We start from the raw sequence: 16,241 nt of genomic DNA on the forward strand, positions 1-16,241 counted from the left end.
GAAAATTCTTCTTGACAAATATAGACAAGTGACATCATGATAAGTGTGTGTGTGTATGAGAGAGACCGGGGGGATGAGGGCAAGGGGAAGAATATATTTCCCTACGGAACTATTTATAAATCCTAGGACATAGTATCACCAAAATAATTATTTTTCCATCAGTTGACCTACTTCTTTGTTTATCCACAAAACGAGGGCTACCTTGTCTTTTGTCCCCCCCTCCGGGTGTCTGTTGCTCATGTGGGAGCCAGTTATGATAAGGGTGGTATCTGCAGACAGCTGTCTTAATGGACACCGGGCAGCCAGCATGGTTTGCATTGCTGAGCTATGTAGTCACTGCCAATGGAATGAAGCTCTTGTATTTCATACTAATTCAGATATTTGGTGCCGTTACAACGCAGGACTTTTCCTCTTCCCCTCACCCTCCCTCAACCCACCCACCCCCCTCCAATTCCTATCCTTGACACTAGATCTGGCTAGTTAATATGCCTGGAATGTGAAAACACCTATTGCTGAACTGTTTGGATTCCCAGGTTGGAAGATTATCTCACGCAGAAGAAGTTTTTGCAAAGATATATAAACTAACAGAGCTTGGCATGTCTCAGTCAAGTTGCCTTGGACAGTAAAGGCATCTTTCTTGAGAGGAATACTCCACTGTACCATCAGCTTTTGATCAGCCAAACAGCCAGGATGATGATGTTACTGGTAGAAGATCTGGTAAGTATCAAACTACCTTGTGTGATAATTTTTTTAAAAGGTGGTCATCACTTCCAGTTCAATAGCATGTGGGTTGACCATCATCAAACAAAGGAATGGTTATCTCTAAGACCAAATTGTTTCTTTTGATTGAAGGTGGTACCTAAGGGAAAATTATATTGTAATTAAAATGTCATTGGGGAATGGGTGTGGTCCTTTTAAGCAAACAGAACAAAGAGAGAAAATCTACTATTTGAATTTTGATTCACATATGTCCCATAGTTTTTATCGCTAGCAACTTTTGTGACAATAATAATATTCTCCTATGTTTAAAGTTTATTATGAAGATGAATGAATAGGAATGGGTTATTTATTGCTGAAGTTGTTATTTATCTTTCATATAAATACATGTTATACATTTAATAACAGTAGTTTATGTAGCAATACATTGTACTGTTGTTTAGCTTGCAAATTAATTTTAAAAAAAGCTTGGTCTTATTTAAGTGTCAACAAAATTTTCAAAAGAGGATATTTATTATATGCCATCTTTTGCCATATTGAGACTTTCGGGATAGTTCACACGAAAATACAACAAAAACAGTAGGAGTGTGATGGGTTCAGCTATTAAAACATCCCTAGTGATTCAAAGTATTCTCAACTACGCTTATACTATGCCAGGCACACAAGTCTGGCTCCAACTCCCATTCCAGACAACATAATGAAGAATTAAAACAGAACTTAAATGACCCAGCTTTAATAGGCCTCTAGTCACCTCTGCTGTTTATGACTGGGTTATTAATGGCAGCAAATGACAGTGAAGGAATGGAAAGAAAATAGAAGTGATTCTGAAATAGTTGCTTATCTCAAACACTTTAGCTGTAAAAATAGCACAACATTTTTGTACTGGCAAATAAGCAAACCCTTTACCTATTCCACCCCTCTGAGCTTAATTTGTCACCGAATATAGGTATGACAATCTGGATTGTTGTTTATTAGGTCTAGAAAATAAAAAGTGAAAGTATATGGGTAAGCCCTGTGTAATTTCCTGTGTGTATTATTACTGAATTTAATTAGATGGACCGGTAGTGGGTCTTTTTCATGGACTATTGTGGTTTGATCAGAAAGAGATTTTGTTTTATGAAATCTCTTTCATAAAATGTGGATTTCTGTACTTTCAATGTATACATAGTTTGTTAGCAACTCGCAAACAAAGCTGGTGTGAACGAACTCAGGATCAACATGGTAAATTTTGGGTAACCCAGGAGATTTTTCTATTTCTCGATAGCAGGACCCCAAGTCTCTCTAAGCTTCTTCTAAGCCAGAAAGGATTTCAAAAACAGATGGCATAGGAGTCTGTCAGTCTATAGAGAGTTGGGAGGAACAAGGGAGTAGGATATTTAAAAACAAAAAACCAAAAAATATGCCCCATTGCATTCTTGGGTGGATTCTCCATCATTTCTCTTCATCCAGCTAAACATAGTCGTGACTAAAACCCACTGGAAGCACTGGGATTTATAGAAGTCACACTGAGTTGTTTCGGTGATTTCAGTGAGATGTAGCAATCTCTAACTTTAGCTGCTTGCACACTGCAAACTGCTGCAGACTTGATTTTAAATTTAATTGAATGTATTAAGGGCACACATCCTTCAGTGTAAGATATTCTGTATCTGAGCTCATTAGCATCCAAATCTTTCAATGTATTGCCATCCTGCTACACGTCAAATCTAATTCAAGCTCATTCCCTTTTCTGTCTGTTCATTCTGAGGCCAGTGCTTAGTTAGAAGTGGCTAGTAATCAGATCATTAGAGCAACAATTGCTTGGTTGCGGGCAACTACAGGTAGTCCTCAAGTTACAACAGTTCGTTCAGTGACTGTTCGAAGTTACAACAGCACTGAAAAAAGTGACTTATGATCTTATTCACACATACTAGTGAATATTAGTAAAAAACTAATCTTACAATCTTAGGGATGCGGTGGCTCAGTGGCTAAGACACTGAGCTTGTTGATCGAAAGGTCGGCAGTTCAGCGGTTCGAATCCCTCATGCCGCGTAACAGGGTGAGCTCCCGTTACTTGTCCTAGCTTCTGCCAATCTAGCAGTTCAAAAGCACGTAAAAAATGCAAGTAAAAAAATAGGGACCACCTCTGGTGGGAAGGTAACAGTGTTCCATGCACCTTTGGCATTTAGTTATGCTGGTCACATGACCATGGAGATGTCTTCGGACAGCGCTGGCTCCTCAGCTTTGAAACAGAGATGAGCACCGCCCCCTAGAGTCGGGAATGACTAGTACATATGTGTGAGGGGAACTGTTACCTTTACCTTTTAATCTTACAATACAGGTAGTCCCTGACTTACAACAGTTCCTTTAGTGACCATCTGAAGTTACAACGGCACTGAAAAAAGTGACTTATGACAGTTTTTCACACTTACAACCATTGCAGCATCCCCATGGTCAAAATTCAGACTCTTGCCAACTGGCTCATATTTATGATGGCTGCAGTGTCCTGGAGTCATGTGATTGCCTTTTGCAACCTTCTTCCAAAAACAGTCAATAGGGAAGCCGGATTCACTTAACAACCAGGTTACTAACTTAGCCACTGCAGGTCTTAGCTAATAACCAGCTGCTCACAGCTAAGCAATTGTATGGCTAATTCCCATTAATATATAAAAATCTTTCCTGACATCCTTCAGCACGTCTGGGCTTTCATTGTCGCAGGTCATACTGCTGCTACGATGGCAAACATCCTAATGTGAGTGTCAGATATTGCAACTCAATACACTCACGGTCCACAGTAGCACTCAGTCTACAGTTTCCTTAGTCAGTCTACTGTCCTATCTCCAGCCCTTCCCTTTGTGGGTGAGGGAGAACCGTAGGGTAGTTTTCTTCTGGGCTTCTCTATTTCGCTATATCCGTTGCCTTTCTTTCTCAGACTGCTGCAAAACTTAACTATTTTTCTCAAACCACTTAGTCTCTTGATAACTATCCTTCTAGTGCTATTTTGTTCTTCCTCCCAAGAAAATTGAGCACACTATTCTTAAGGAATAATGATAGTCTTCTTGCTTTTTTTTTTTTTTTTTTTCATTCTGGCTCTTTCCAAGCCTCAATATCATCTACTTTTCCTTCAGGTTTTTCTTTTGCAACGTATTGCTTCTACTGTCTATGGAGGTTCTCAGTCATCTAAGTCATGGTTGCCCCAAAGATGCTTTTTTCAAGAGACAACTGGATTTTCTGGTTTGTCTTTGAAGATGTTTCGCTTCTCATCCAAGAAGCTTCTTCAGCTTCCCACCAGCCAGTCAGAGCTGAAGAAGCTTCTTGGATGAGAAGTGAAACGTCTTCAAAGAAAAACCAGAAAGTCCAGTTGCCTATTGAAAAAAGCACCTTTGGGATATTGCCTCTATTGCTCCCTTTGTTTTCAGTCTCCTTGCTTCTGAATATCCCGATGGTTTATTTTTTCCACAGTTATTTAATTGCAAACATACTGTTGCCCTCAGCAATACTGTACAGCTCATGGTTCCTTATCAGTTCACTTACCATTTCCTCAAAGCTGTGCCTGTCATGATGATCTTGGGACATCAATTTCACTTTTTTTTTTTTTTTTTTGTCAGCAAGTTCTTTCGGTGGTTGTACAATCTGTTTTTTTTATAAATTTCCTCCATGTCTTGGTTTGTCAGGGACAACCTTTTGGAACTCTAATCTTAAAACACATGTTTTCTTTGACAGATGACAGGCAAGAAGACAGAAGGTAGAGAAATGGGGGATTTCCTTCCGGAGGACTTCAAAGATGGAGAATATGAAGCTACAGTGAGATTAGAGAAGCAAGAAGACCTGAAGACGGTCATTGATCCCTCGGTAACACAGCGCACTCTGACTTACAAAGAAGAGAAGGAGCTGCAAGCTGAGGTAAAATAATGAGTTTTTATGTATCTTCTGGGAATATATCGCCAATGTTTTGATTTACTGTTGTTCTCTACTACAGTCACATTAGAACAAGCCTACATAATCTGGTAGGACTATGCTGAGGATCAGGAAAAAGATGTTCAGTCAAAACTTAATTATAATGAGAAAACCAGGAAGTTGAGATTTGAAACAGATTAAAAGGATGAGCTATTAAGAATCCTTGGGGAGTGCTTAATCTTTGCATTCATGATATAACACAATTTCACCTTCAAGGAAGTTCTAGCTGGGGAACAAAGTTGGGGAAATTTTATTTTGAAAATCTGGACAATGTCAACGACTCATGGAGCAATAGACAAGATTGACCACAGAAACTACATGATACTGGTTCCTATGAGTATCATTCAAACGAGTTTCTCAGATGCTATAGGTGGTGGCAGGTTATTTGCTTTCTCATCTATTTACCTGTAAAAAGGAATATCAGATTAGAAAACTCAAAGCAGCCAACTTGCTATGAGACAACTCGCCATGCCCAACTCGCTGCAGGACAAGAGTTACACTAATATCAAAGAAATGGTGGAATAGGACCATTAAAGAAAGGATGCAAAACAAAATGTGAATGGCAAAAATTAAAATAATGTTCATTTATTTTAAATAATTAAATTAGATTGTTAAATTGTCCCTTGGCAAGTTGTCCCGCTGTGAGTTGGCCATGGCGAGTTGTCCCGTGTTGAGATGACGGTGGTGAATTGGCTGCAACAATTTGGCTGCGGTGAGTTGTCCCATTCTGGCTAGATGATACTCCTTAGGTGAGAAGACCCACAGCAGATTTTCTCAAATAGGCAATTTTTTTTCAGAAACAGGTCACCTTTGCAAGCAACCAGGCCTTGTGCCATGAAGGACATAATATGTAATGTGTTACATTACATATTAATACCATAGTGACAGCAGAACAAATTGAGAAATGTATTGATTCAGTCAAATGAGCTAGACATTTGCTAGAACAGGCTCCTGAAATTCTCCTGCTTAGTCCTTCAAAGGTAAGATCTTTAGATAAGTAAGCAACAACAATCTGTTACATGATGCATTTATGAGTTACTTGAGAACCATTTAGGAATATGTTGCCTCTGCTTTAAATACACGCTGACACATCTTTCGTACAGGGTAGCAGCTCAAGTGACTTTTCACGAGGTGTTAATGAGTGCGACATCAAGTGACAACCTATTCCATAATGTATAATAGTTATTGCACCAACAACCCCTTTGCATCTTTTCTTTTGGAAGTGATTCTCGATCAACTAATTTAAAAATGCATCTTTATTACAATCTGTCCCTCTTCCTCTCTCTATCTCTGTCTCTTTCTCCCTCTCTCTCTCCCCCCTCTCTCCCTGTCTCTCTCTGTCTCTCTCATTCTCTCTCTGTCTCTCTCTGTCTCTGTCTCTGTCTCCCTCTGACTCACTCTCTCTCTCTCTCACTGTCTCTCTCTGTCTCTCTCTCTCCCTGTCTCTCTCTGTCTCTGTCTCCCTCTCTCTCCCTCTCTCTCTCTCCCTGTCTCTCTCTGTCTCTCTCATTCTCTCTCTCTCTCTCTCTGACTCCCTCTCTCTCCTCTCCTTCAAACCAGTCGTGATTCCTCATGACTACATGGACAAGTCCACGCAATTTTCTCAGCAGCATTTTCGGAATTGCTTTCTTCTTATGGCTGAGAGAGAAGGACTGCCCAAAGTCACTCAGCTGGCTTTGTGCCTAAGGCAGGATTAGTCCACACGAGTCTCTCTCACTTCATAGTCTAACACCTTTAACCAATAAATCAAACTGACTCTCGACTCTCCTTTTAGATTCCCTCAAAAAGCTACTCTTATCACAACTTTTTATTACAGAGAGTTTACCCATGCAATCAAGTATTCAACCTTCTAATGTATTTAGTGGCATAATGATTAGCGGTACAGATGTACAAATATAACTATTGTACAATGCCTTTTGTCCAATATTTTCTTTACCGAGCTCTCAGGAAGAAAGGGAATTGCAGAAACAAAATCCATAGCTGTTTTCTACTTCTCAAGGCTATTTTTTCTGCACGCCTCCTGATAACATAACTTTTAAAATCAGCACTGAGTGGGTCCTTGGTGCTCTCTGAGCTTGCTTGTTTTCTTGCAGACCTTCCATTAACCTAATTAGGTATCATCATCAGTGCTAGTAAAGAATGCTGTTTGCTGTCAGTTGACTTGCCTGTCTGTGTGGGTGGAGGTCTTAGAGATCCTTTCGTTGGGCTGTTTACTGATGGCTGTTGGGCAGTTTCTTGATTGGGGGATTGTTTACTTGATTGTTGGTCTGATATTAACCTTGGAGTTAATCTATGCTGATCTGGTTGCTGATCACTGGTGGAGAGGTGCTGGAGTCTTCTTGTTGTTGTTCTTGTCTTTTAGGCTGGTTGATTGTCTCTTTTGCATAGTCTGTAGATGTTATTAATGTCTATGTGTCTATTGATGACTGATTTGTCAGAGTGCCAGGCTTCTGCACTCCTGCACATCAGCTGGACACCTAAGGATATGACTACTGATCTTAAGAAACAAATAAAAACCCCAGTAATTTCACCTGTCAAGACATAATTAAAACTGATGCAATCATGGGATTCCTTTAGAGAAATGTGCTCATTGAACACTATGAGACTTAATTGCCCTGAAGCATCAGTGAGGTGGAGGAGAGACAGGCACAGTAAAAAGCTACAGATCTGGGGATGAAGATTTTCCTCTTTTTATCACCATCACTCTTTTTATTACCATGGTTGGTAATGCTTGAGATTCCTTGAGAGAGAGTCACATGTTAATAATACAATATTTATTTCGGGACAGTCATATACAAACCATCTTACTGTATTGTTCATTCCTTTTGTCCAGCTCAAGAAAAAGAAACTAGAGGCGAGAACAAAACTTGACAATTTGGAAGACCTTGAAAAAATCATCACTCTGAAGAAAAGGAAAAAAGTAAAGAAGGTCAAAGTCCCAGTTGAGAAGGAACCTGAGCAAGAAGTGATAGTACGTTCAAGCGACAAAGAATTTTAATTTCTTCTGTTCTGCATTTAGTGGTATCTCCCAATAATGATGAGCTCTTTCTTTTCTATATCAGACAGGACCTGTAGATGTTCCCACGTTTTTAAAAGCTGCCTTGGAGAACAAAATGCCAGTGATTGAAAAGTATTTAGCAGACAAAGGAGACCCAGATGCTTGTGATGAGGTACATTGGCTTTGACTGATTTCTGTATTATTTGTTTGATCCTAATTGAACAGTTTCCCCCAAAGGATACTAGAAGCTGTAGCTCAATGAATAGTTGCCTTTGAAACATCCTAACCATTCTACCTCCAGTTTCCAGGTTTTTCTGGGAGGGGAGGCAACAACTTTCAAAATAGTTTTAGAGTGTCATTTTCTTAGAGTGTAATCCAGTCTTTCTTCTACCAATACTGTGGAAGAACAAAAGTCTGACTTAAGCGTTACATCCAGTAGCAGTTCAGCAGTTCCAAGAAGTTCCACACCCATTTGCACTATTCAGGTGACCCTGAGGGCCCAGATAAACCTTCAAGTGGACTCAAGGTCTCTCAAAAAGAGTGCTAACAACCAGATGACTGCAAATCCTTCCATTCCCCAACGTTCAGTCACAACTGAAGAAGCTTCTTGGATGAGAAGCGAAACATCTTCAAGGAAAAACAAAGGAAGTCCACCTGCCTCTTGAAAAAGCACCTTAGCAACTGTCTCCGTAGACAGTTACATCTAATACTTAATATTTTCCCCTCATCTCTCTCTCTCTCTCTCCCTCCTTCCCTCCCCTCCCCTTCTTGATGATCATATGGGCCAAATCTCTCCACATCTTCCAATGTTGCACTTCTTCTTTGAGAGCATCATTCTATGCTCTGGCTGGTGTCATACATATACACCTACAATCTAGATGGCAATACTTAGTTAATATCAGGCTCATCAAGAAAGCTAGACAGTGTCACCTCTGCTAGTACTTATATGACCACCAGGAAATCTAAAGGCTATAGATTAGAAAATCACCAGGAGAAAGAGAGAGGGAGAAATAATGCTTTAAATTTTTTTAAAAAGGCAATTGTTTATTATTGATTGTGCTATCTGTCTTCCCACTGACAGTACAAGCGTACAGCCTTGCACAGGGCATGCTCACAAGGACATCTGGAAATTGTGGAAAAGTTAGTAGCAGCTGGGGCTCATCTTGAATACCAAGATATGGTAAGCAAAAACTGCGCGCACTTATACTGTTCTTCAGACTGATTCTCACAAACATGCAAAGCACCTGAAAGAATTGTGAGAAAGAAATGGGGCCCATTTGCCAGTCCATTATTATTTTTAATAGGAGTATGCTAACACAAGGAAAGAGACAGAACGAACATGTCATCTCATATACCTGCCAGGTTTCCTTGTCCCATACGGTGGTGGTGGAGGTGTCTTTAAAATTAACTTGACTATGAATGAAGCCACATCAGGAATCTGCTTCATTCACATTCTCAATCACATCAAGCAAACTTTTGTAGACAACAAGCCCTCCTTTCCAGTTGACATGAAGAACAGAGCAGGATAATAGGGGTGTGAGTTGTTTGGAGTGGGGCCAGCAGATAAGGGTCCACCCTGTGTTATTCATGTTAGCAATGCATGCCTCTGGTCAGATGTAATTGCTTAAGGAGACTGTTGTTTACTGCACTGTACAATTCATAAAAGGGACTTCATGATAAGTTGCCTTCTAAGGGTATGCTTCTGCTGCAATGATACACACATGACTCTCTCTGACTCCATGCCAAGTTATGTTCTTCTGGTCAAGTGGTAGGGCTTTCTGACCTACTGCCTATGTGATTAAATTAGTCCAAGAGGAGTTGAACATATCCAGAGAGCACCAAAGAGGGACTGCAGCTTAATAATAAAATGTATGTTTTAAATAGAGAACTTAGAGAATCCAAGACCTCGGTGCCTTCCGCCGTGCCCTTAAAACCTTCTTTTTCCAGCAAGCCAGGCTGGCCTAACACTTTTTAAAATGTTTTTAATTGTCTGTTATTGTTTTTAATCATGGGGCCAAATTTATATATATCTTTTTAATTGTATTTTAATGTTTGTAGTTTATGTTTTTACTTGGCTGTTCACCGCCCTGAGTCCTCAGGGAGAAGGGTGGTATACAAATTAAAAAAAAAAAAAAAACTAGACGGAGAAAGGCATTTGTTTTTGACACTAGGAACTAATACAGGTAGTCCTCGACTTATAACAGTTCGCTTAGTGACAGTTTGAAGGCACTTATAACCATTTTTCACACTTATGACTGTTGCACCATCCCTATGGTCACATGATTTACATTTGGATGCTTGACAACTGACTCGCCTTAACAACATATCCTGGGGTCATGTGATCACCTTTTGCAACTTTCTGACAAGTCAATGGGGAATCCAGATTCACTTAACAACTTTAAGTTGTTAATGGGGTTACTAATTTAACAATGGCAGTGATTCACTTAACAAATGTGGCGAGAAAAGTTGTAAAAACAGGGCAAAATTTAACACTTCACAAATTTCTCACTTAGCAACATAAACTTTGGGCTCAGTTGTGGTCATAAATTGAGGACTACCTGTAGCTACTGGTCAAAACAGAAAATAATAACCCAGAATAAAGCTCTGCTTATGTTCCTAAATGAATACAACTTAATCAAGTCTTGGTCACTAGGAATTACTGTTTATATTCAGGAGCCACCATGATCTTAGATCATCTCCTTTGTCTTAACTTATTGGCTTGTATCCAGAAAAATCTGGATCTTTTATTGAAAGATCTTCCAGCTTTAGTTAATCTCTGAATCCAGGAACCTGAAAAGTTTTTGCCAATCGAAAGGATGACCAGCCAAGAGCCTGAACACTTTTAAAATAGGTCTATAATTTAATTATTCCTACTTTATTGTAATCTCCTGGTCTTTTGTTTTGCTTCTTCTGATGTAGCTTGAATCAACGGCTATTCATTGGACGTGTCGAGGTGGAAACGTAGAAGTTCTGAAATTCCTCTTAAACAAAGGGATAAACAGAAATGCCAAAGACAAGGTATTTTATGATAATTGTCCCCAAAATTTGCTTTAAGGAAGATGTGAATCTGGAACCTGCTTGTATGAAATTCTTTTCTCCATCCAAATTTATTGTCTACAGTTATGGATGATGCTTTTTTCCACTTTTTCCTTTCCTTTAGTTGCTCAGCAGTCCTTTGCATGTGGCAGTAAGGACAGGCCAGTATGAATGTGGAGAACATCTTATTGCATGTGAAGCGGATCTGAATGCCAAAGACAGAGTAAGTATATCATCTCCTTCCTTGGTAACGGATAGAGTAAGTGGTGTTAGAAGGCAATATTGAACAAGAAGGACCTGGTGTAATGGTGGCTTTTTGTGCTTGTAAAAGTGGACCAAAATGATTCAAATATAGAGGAAGAGAGGCTTCTCGTACTACTGAATAGTGTCCCATGAATACATGACCATCAACCAGACATAACCACTTTCTATATTTTATGCCGAGGCCATACAGGTAAATTTACAACTATAACTGAGGCCAGAATTGCAATTGTAAGTCATTGTGATTGTAAGGCAATAGACCTACTATCATGCCACTAAATCTGTTGAATAAGGAACTAAATGTCTGAAAGTGAAGATGTTCACCCATATCTCGGTCTGCAGCCTGACCCAAACCCATATCCCCCCCGAAAGTGGTAGCACACCCATAATAGTACAGGAACTAAGCTTATTTCTAAATCTAAACTTGTTTTTTAGATTTAGAAAATATTCCCTTAGCTCTTTGTCTAGATTACATGCCATTAGTGAATAACTCATAATTTATGAAGCTAATATTAGTTTACACAGAGCATTTGGCATACAGGCTAAGTGAGGGCATATTTACATTTGCATACTTGTTTCCTCCCTATAGGAATTCCAGAACTTCTGTTCCACTGGTTTATTGCTCTCACTGTGAGAAAATTTCTCCTTAGTTGTAGGTTAAATCCCTCCTTAATCAGTTTCCATCCATTGTTCCTTGTCTGGCCTTCAAGTGCTTTGGAAAACAGGGTGTCCCTCTCTTCTCTGTGACAGCCCCTCAAATATTGGAACACTGCTATCATGTCACCCCTGGTCCTTCTCTTCACTTACATTAGATTACAGCTTTTGGTTGCAACATGTTGATATCCTTTGTTGAGCATTGTCAATATTGTGCACAACCAGCCTCCAAGACTGTCATATTCAATTTTCCTTCCTTCTCCTAGGAAGGGGATGCTCCCATGCACGATGCAGTGAGATTAAATCGATATAAAATGATTCGACTCCTGATTCTCTATGGGGCTAACCTGAACGTAAAGAACATTGTAAGTTACTCCATTTGCAGTGTTCCCCCTCCCCCACTGTTGTGAAACTGAAGTCACGTAGAAGCGCTGAGTTGAAATCAGACAATGTAGATGCATTGAAATCAATGTTATTTATAGTAACTGTGATTCAGTTTAGTCTCATGGATTTTACTGTGTCTATTTTAAATATGATGGATCAAGCCCACAAATTGCAAATTACATGTCAGATCATACTCATTACTAACAAACTGCAAAATGCATTACAAGGCTTCTCCCCACCCCCCAAAAAAACATCTTCTTACTGTTTTGAAATATATTTTTCGGTTGATTTTTTTTGTTCAACTGATTCTAATGTTATATTCAGGAAAGACAGAACTTAATACAGGCTATTTTAAAGATGGAATTCAATGCGTAATCTTCAACCTACAACCACAATTGAGCCCAAGATTTCTGTGGCTAAGTGTGACAGTTGTTAAGTGAGTTTTACCCCATTTTACGACCTTTCTGGCCATAGTTTCACACTGCAGCTGTGAAATTAATGTCGCTTTTGTTAGGGCTACAGATTTTATACAGAATATACAACCCAAAGTGGAACTTTGGATCTTTAAACTCATTTATAAACCTAAGAACATCTTATAGAAATTGATCCTACAACTAATTGAAATAGTTTCTTATATACCTTTGTTGATGATGCCACTTTTTGGATATGCGTTGATAGAATTGATTGGGTTATATTATTTTTTGGACTTCAAACAGAGCCAGGGTAAAATAAAATGAGTAAAGGAAGTCACTTTTTGTCCCTATTTGATGTTCTTCCGTATTTCAGTGCCTCACTGTCTTTCCAAATTTGAGCATTTATGCAAGTGGTGCTGGCTCTATGGGGCAAATATAGGCCACTGAACAAAATAGTTTTAAAAAATGATTAAGTAGGCAGTTTTATGAGAAAACAATTACAGATTTTCTGTTGGATACCACTGGTAGGATCTGGGTTGGCCATCTGGAACAGAAGATACTCTTTTGTGGTATTTTGGTTTCCTGTAATAAAGATACTACATTTATTGTGGATTTTGGGTGAAGTACAAGTAATAGATGGAATAAGAATTTATGGCAAGGCTACAACACATACTACTATATATGTTGGAAGCACATTCATTGTTCAGATTGAATTCCACATTAGCATGAATTCAGTGGTAAAATCCAATTTTTTTTACTACCGGTTCTGTGAGTGTTGCTTGGTGGGCATGGTGTGGCTTGGTGGGCGTGGCAGGGGAAGGGTATTGCAAAATCTCCATTCCCACCCCACTCTGGGGCCAGCCAGAGGTGGTATTTGCCGGTTCTCCGAACTGCTCAAAATTTCCACTACCAATTCTCCAGAACCTGTCAGAACCTGCTGGATTTCACCCCTGCATGAATTCTAGAAGTGCGAAACCCCTATCTTCTTGAACATGCTTATTCAAACAATGCGACCAGACAGGTCTCCCTCATTTTGCCCGACAAGAAATCGATCAAGAAAAATAAAATTAAAAGATAGCAAAAATCACATGCCAAGAAGCCTAATCCCATTTTCTTGACTGTCTTTGCGCAGGAAGGGAAAACTCCGATGGATCTTGTTCTACAGTGGCAAAACGGCACCAAGGAAATCTTCAACAACCTGAAAGAGAATGCCTATAAGAATTCCCCCATAGATACGTTCTGAAAACCAGATTGAAAGCTTCAGGGAATGACCGTTTCTTTGCAGGTGGCATCATTATCAGCGTAAAGAACAATGTGAAGAATAGATCCTGGATACATGATGCCATTTTTGCCTCAAGCTAGTGTTTTAACTTTGGAATAAGTCTGAGGACAGAAGATTCAAAGGCACGGCTTGAATGTTACAATTCCACTGGTTTCAAGTTGTTGTTTTTTTAATTTATTCCTATTTATATCTTGTATTCCATTCTTCCCTTTTTCTTGGATGAAGTTTCTTTGGCTGTTAATTTCTCTGGTGATTTTTCAAAATGTCCTGTTGATACTAGAATCGTAGAAGGTAACTGAAGTGATAATCATCCAAGAGCATTTATACAAGACAATCACGTTTCTGAATGTATTAGCAGCTTCACAACAAGCTTCTCTCCTCCCAACTTAACCCCAACATAATTAATTTTTAGGTGTCACCCAACATTTCTGCTGAATTGCTATTATCAGAGTAAACTGTTAAAGCCAAAGAATGGGGGCTGGAGAACAGAGGTATGGAAAGCGATGACATTAGAAAGGAACAGCGGAAGTAGGATGAAAAAAGGAACAGATCTGGTTTATTTTAAGTTTATTACGAAGAGTAGACCAGTTTTACTCAAAATAGTGGACAATGAACTACAAAGTTCAAAGTGGAACATTACGTAAAGGAAGGTGTTGAAGTGAAGTAGAAGAAAATGCAATTATTTTTACATGCTCGGTAATGGAAGAAAAGTTCTGTATATTTGTATGGCTTTTTATGTACATTTTGTATTAAATTCCCTTTAAGATTTAAATAAGAGAATGGCTTGTTCTGCCTGAATACTTTTACTTATTTGTCTGAAGATTGTCATGTTCCATCAGCTAACAAAAAAATGCCTGCCAATTCTCAGATAAGCGTTAGAGGTTATAAATAAACTTTGAAAAATCTTTACCTTCTCAAATCAGGTGGCCAATACTCAAATTGTTGACACTGACTGGATCAATACTTTGCACCAAAGTATGATGCCATTTGTTTAGCTCGGGGTTAATATTTGAGGTAAATTGTGGTACTATACCAGTGATGGCTAACCTTTTTGCCATCGTGTGCCAAAAGCGGGGGAGTGCGGGAGGGAGTCATGCAGGCGCGTGCCCACATCCATAATTCAATGCGCCCTGCCCCCCACTCATGTGCGTGTGACCCCTCCCCCGTGCTCCCCCCACTTTTGGAACACGATGGGACGGTGGGCCTAGGGAGGGCGAAAACAGCTTTCCCCACCCCCCTCGAAGCCCTCCAGAGGCCAGAAACTGCCCATTTTGTAACTTCCGGTGGAACTGGAAGGCCCGTTTTTTTGCCTTCCCAGGCTCCAGAGCCTTTCTAAGAGCCTGGGGAGGGCAAAAACGGCCTTTCCCACCTCCCCGGAGGCCCTCTAGAGGCCAGAAACAGCCCATTTTCTGACTTCCAGTGGGCCCGGAAGGCCTGAAAATTAGTTGGCCGGCGTGCGCATGCGTGCTGGAGCTGAGCTAGGGCAACGCTCGCGTGCCCACAGATATGACTTTGCGTGCCACCTGTGGCATGCGTGCCATAGGTTCGCCATCGCGGTACTATACCATCATTACTGGCTTAAGAAAGTTACATGAACAAAGCCAATGGTGCTGCATCCATAATTAAAGTTTAAACAAACCATGGCTAGCCACCATGGAAGGCTACTAACTACTGTTGTGTGCATCTCATAATGAGTGGTAAAAACCCACAGCGGTTTTGAATGGGTGATGGATGAAAACAGACTGAAGACAAGGTGAGTGACCAGTAACCGGTGAAAGCAGCATGTTGAGATGGTTTGGCCATATAGAAGGAATGAATGAATTGCATTTGAATGAATGTGTCGGTTGAGATGAAGACGACCAATAAAAGGAGCCATGGTGGCACAGTAGTTATAATGCCCTATTGAAGGCTAATTCTGCCGACTGCAAGCAGTTCGATCCTGACTGGCTCAAGGTTGACTCAGCTTTCCATCCTTCTGAGGTCGGTAAAATGAGGACCTAGATTGCAGCGGGCAATATGCTGACTCTGTAAACTGCTTGGAGAGCTGAAAAGCGCTGTAAAGCGGCATATACAGAAAGTGCTACTGCTAAAAGTTGCAGCTAAATGAACTTGGATGAGATCCTCAAAAGGAAAGTAAAAGCAATGTGTGATGGTGGAGGGAAAGATGGTTTGCAATGGACAGAAACACAGAAGGATATAGTGAATGGTGTTGGTATAAACTAGAGTTAAACTTCCTTTTCTTTTACCTCCTGTTGTTTCTTTTGGGGATTTTTAATTCTTCAGCATTTTATGTGACATAGCTTATCCCAAAAGAAAATAGCACAAACGCGTCATTGCACAGACATAAAAACAATAAAGCTCCAATTCAAATTTTATGGAACAACTTCAACGTTTACCTGAAATGTTTCGGAAGTAGGAAAAGATGAAATAAAATTGCAAGCCACTTGGCCAACATCACAATTACTACCGAGATTGCTGGTTTCAGGGTTAGACCTCCCAATTGGCCTCAACATTGGCAAACCTGGATCCTGAACAACTGCTCCACGCTTTCCACGAGCTTGTT

At 39.9% G+C, this 16,241-nt stretch overlaps 1 protein-coding gene across 1 annotated transcript; it reads left to right on the forward strand.

Moving 5' to 3' along the window:
* The first annotated feature begins 381 nt into the window (after window positions 1-381).
* ANKRD1 (ankyrin repeat domain 1) lies at window positions 382-14,458 on the forward strand. The gene is made up of 9 exons (XM_034430382.3): window positions 382-717; window positions 4,417-4,596; window positions 7,484-7,621; window positions 7,713-7,820; window positions 8,730-8,828; window positions 10,568-10,666; window positions 10,809-10,907; window positions 11,866-11,964; window positions 13,529-14,458. The coding sequence occupies exons 1-9, from the start codon at window positions 691-693 to the stop codon at window positions 13,637-13,639; spliced, it is 960 nt and encodes a 319-aa protein (XP_034286273.2). The 5' UTR covers window positions 382-690; the 3' UTR covers window positions 13,640-14,458.
* Window positions 14,459-16,241: the final 1,783 nt, after the last annotated feature.

The sequence above is a fragment of the Pantherophis guttatus genome, chromosome 6, assembly GCF_059756535.1.
Source record: "Pantherophis guttatus breed Tessera chromosome 6, ASM5975653v1, whole genome shotgun sequence".
NCBI classification, from domain to species: Eukaryota; Metazoa; Chordata; class Lepidosauria; order Squamata; family Colubridae; genus Pantherophis; species Pantherophis guttatus.

Coding starts and splice junctions, on each gene's coding strand:
- ANKRD1 (XM_034430382.3), top strand. CDS start 691: ATGATGATGTTACTGGTAGAAGATCTG. Junction 7,821..8,729: donor ACCCAGATGCTTGTGATGAG/GTACATTGGCTT, acceptor TCCCACTGACAG/TACAAGCGTACAGCCTTGCA. Junction 11,965..13,528: donor ACCTGAACGTAAAGAACATT/GTAAGTTACTCC, acceptor GTCTTTGCGCAG/GAAGGGAAAACTCCGATGGA.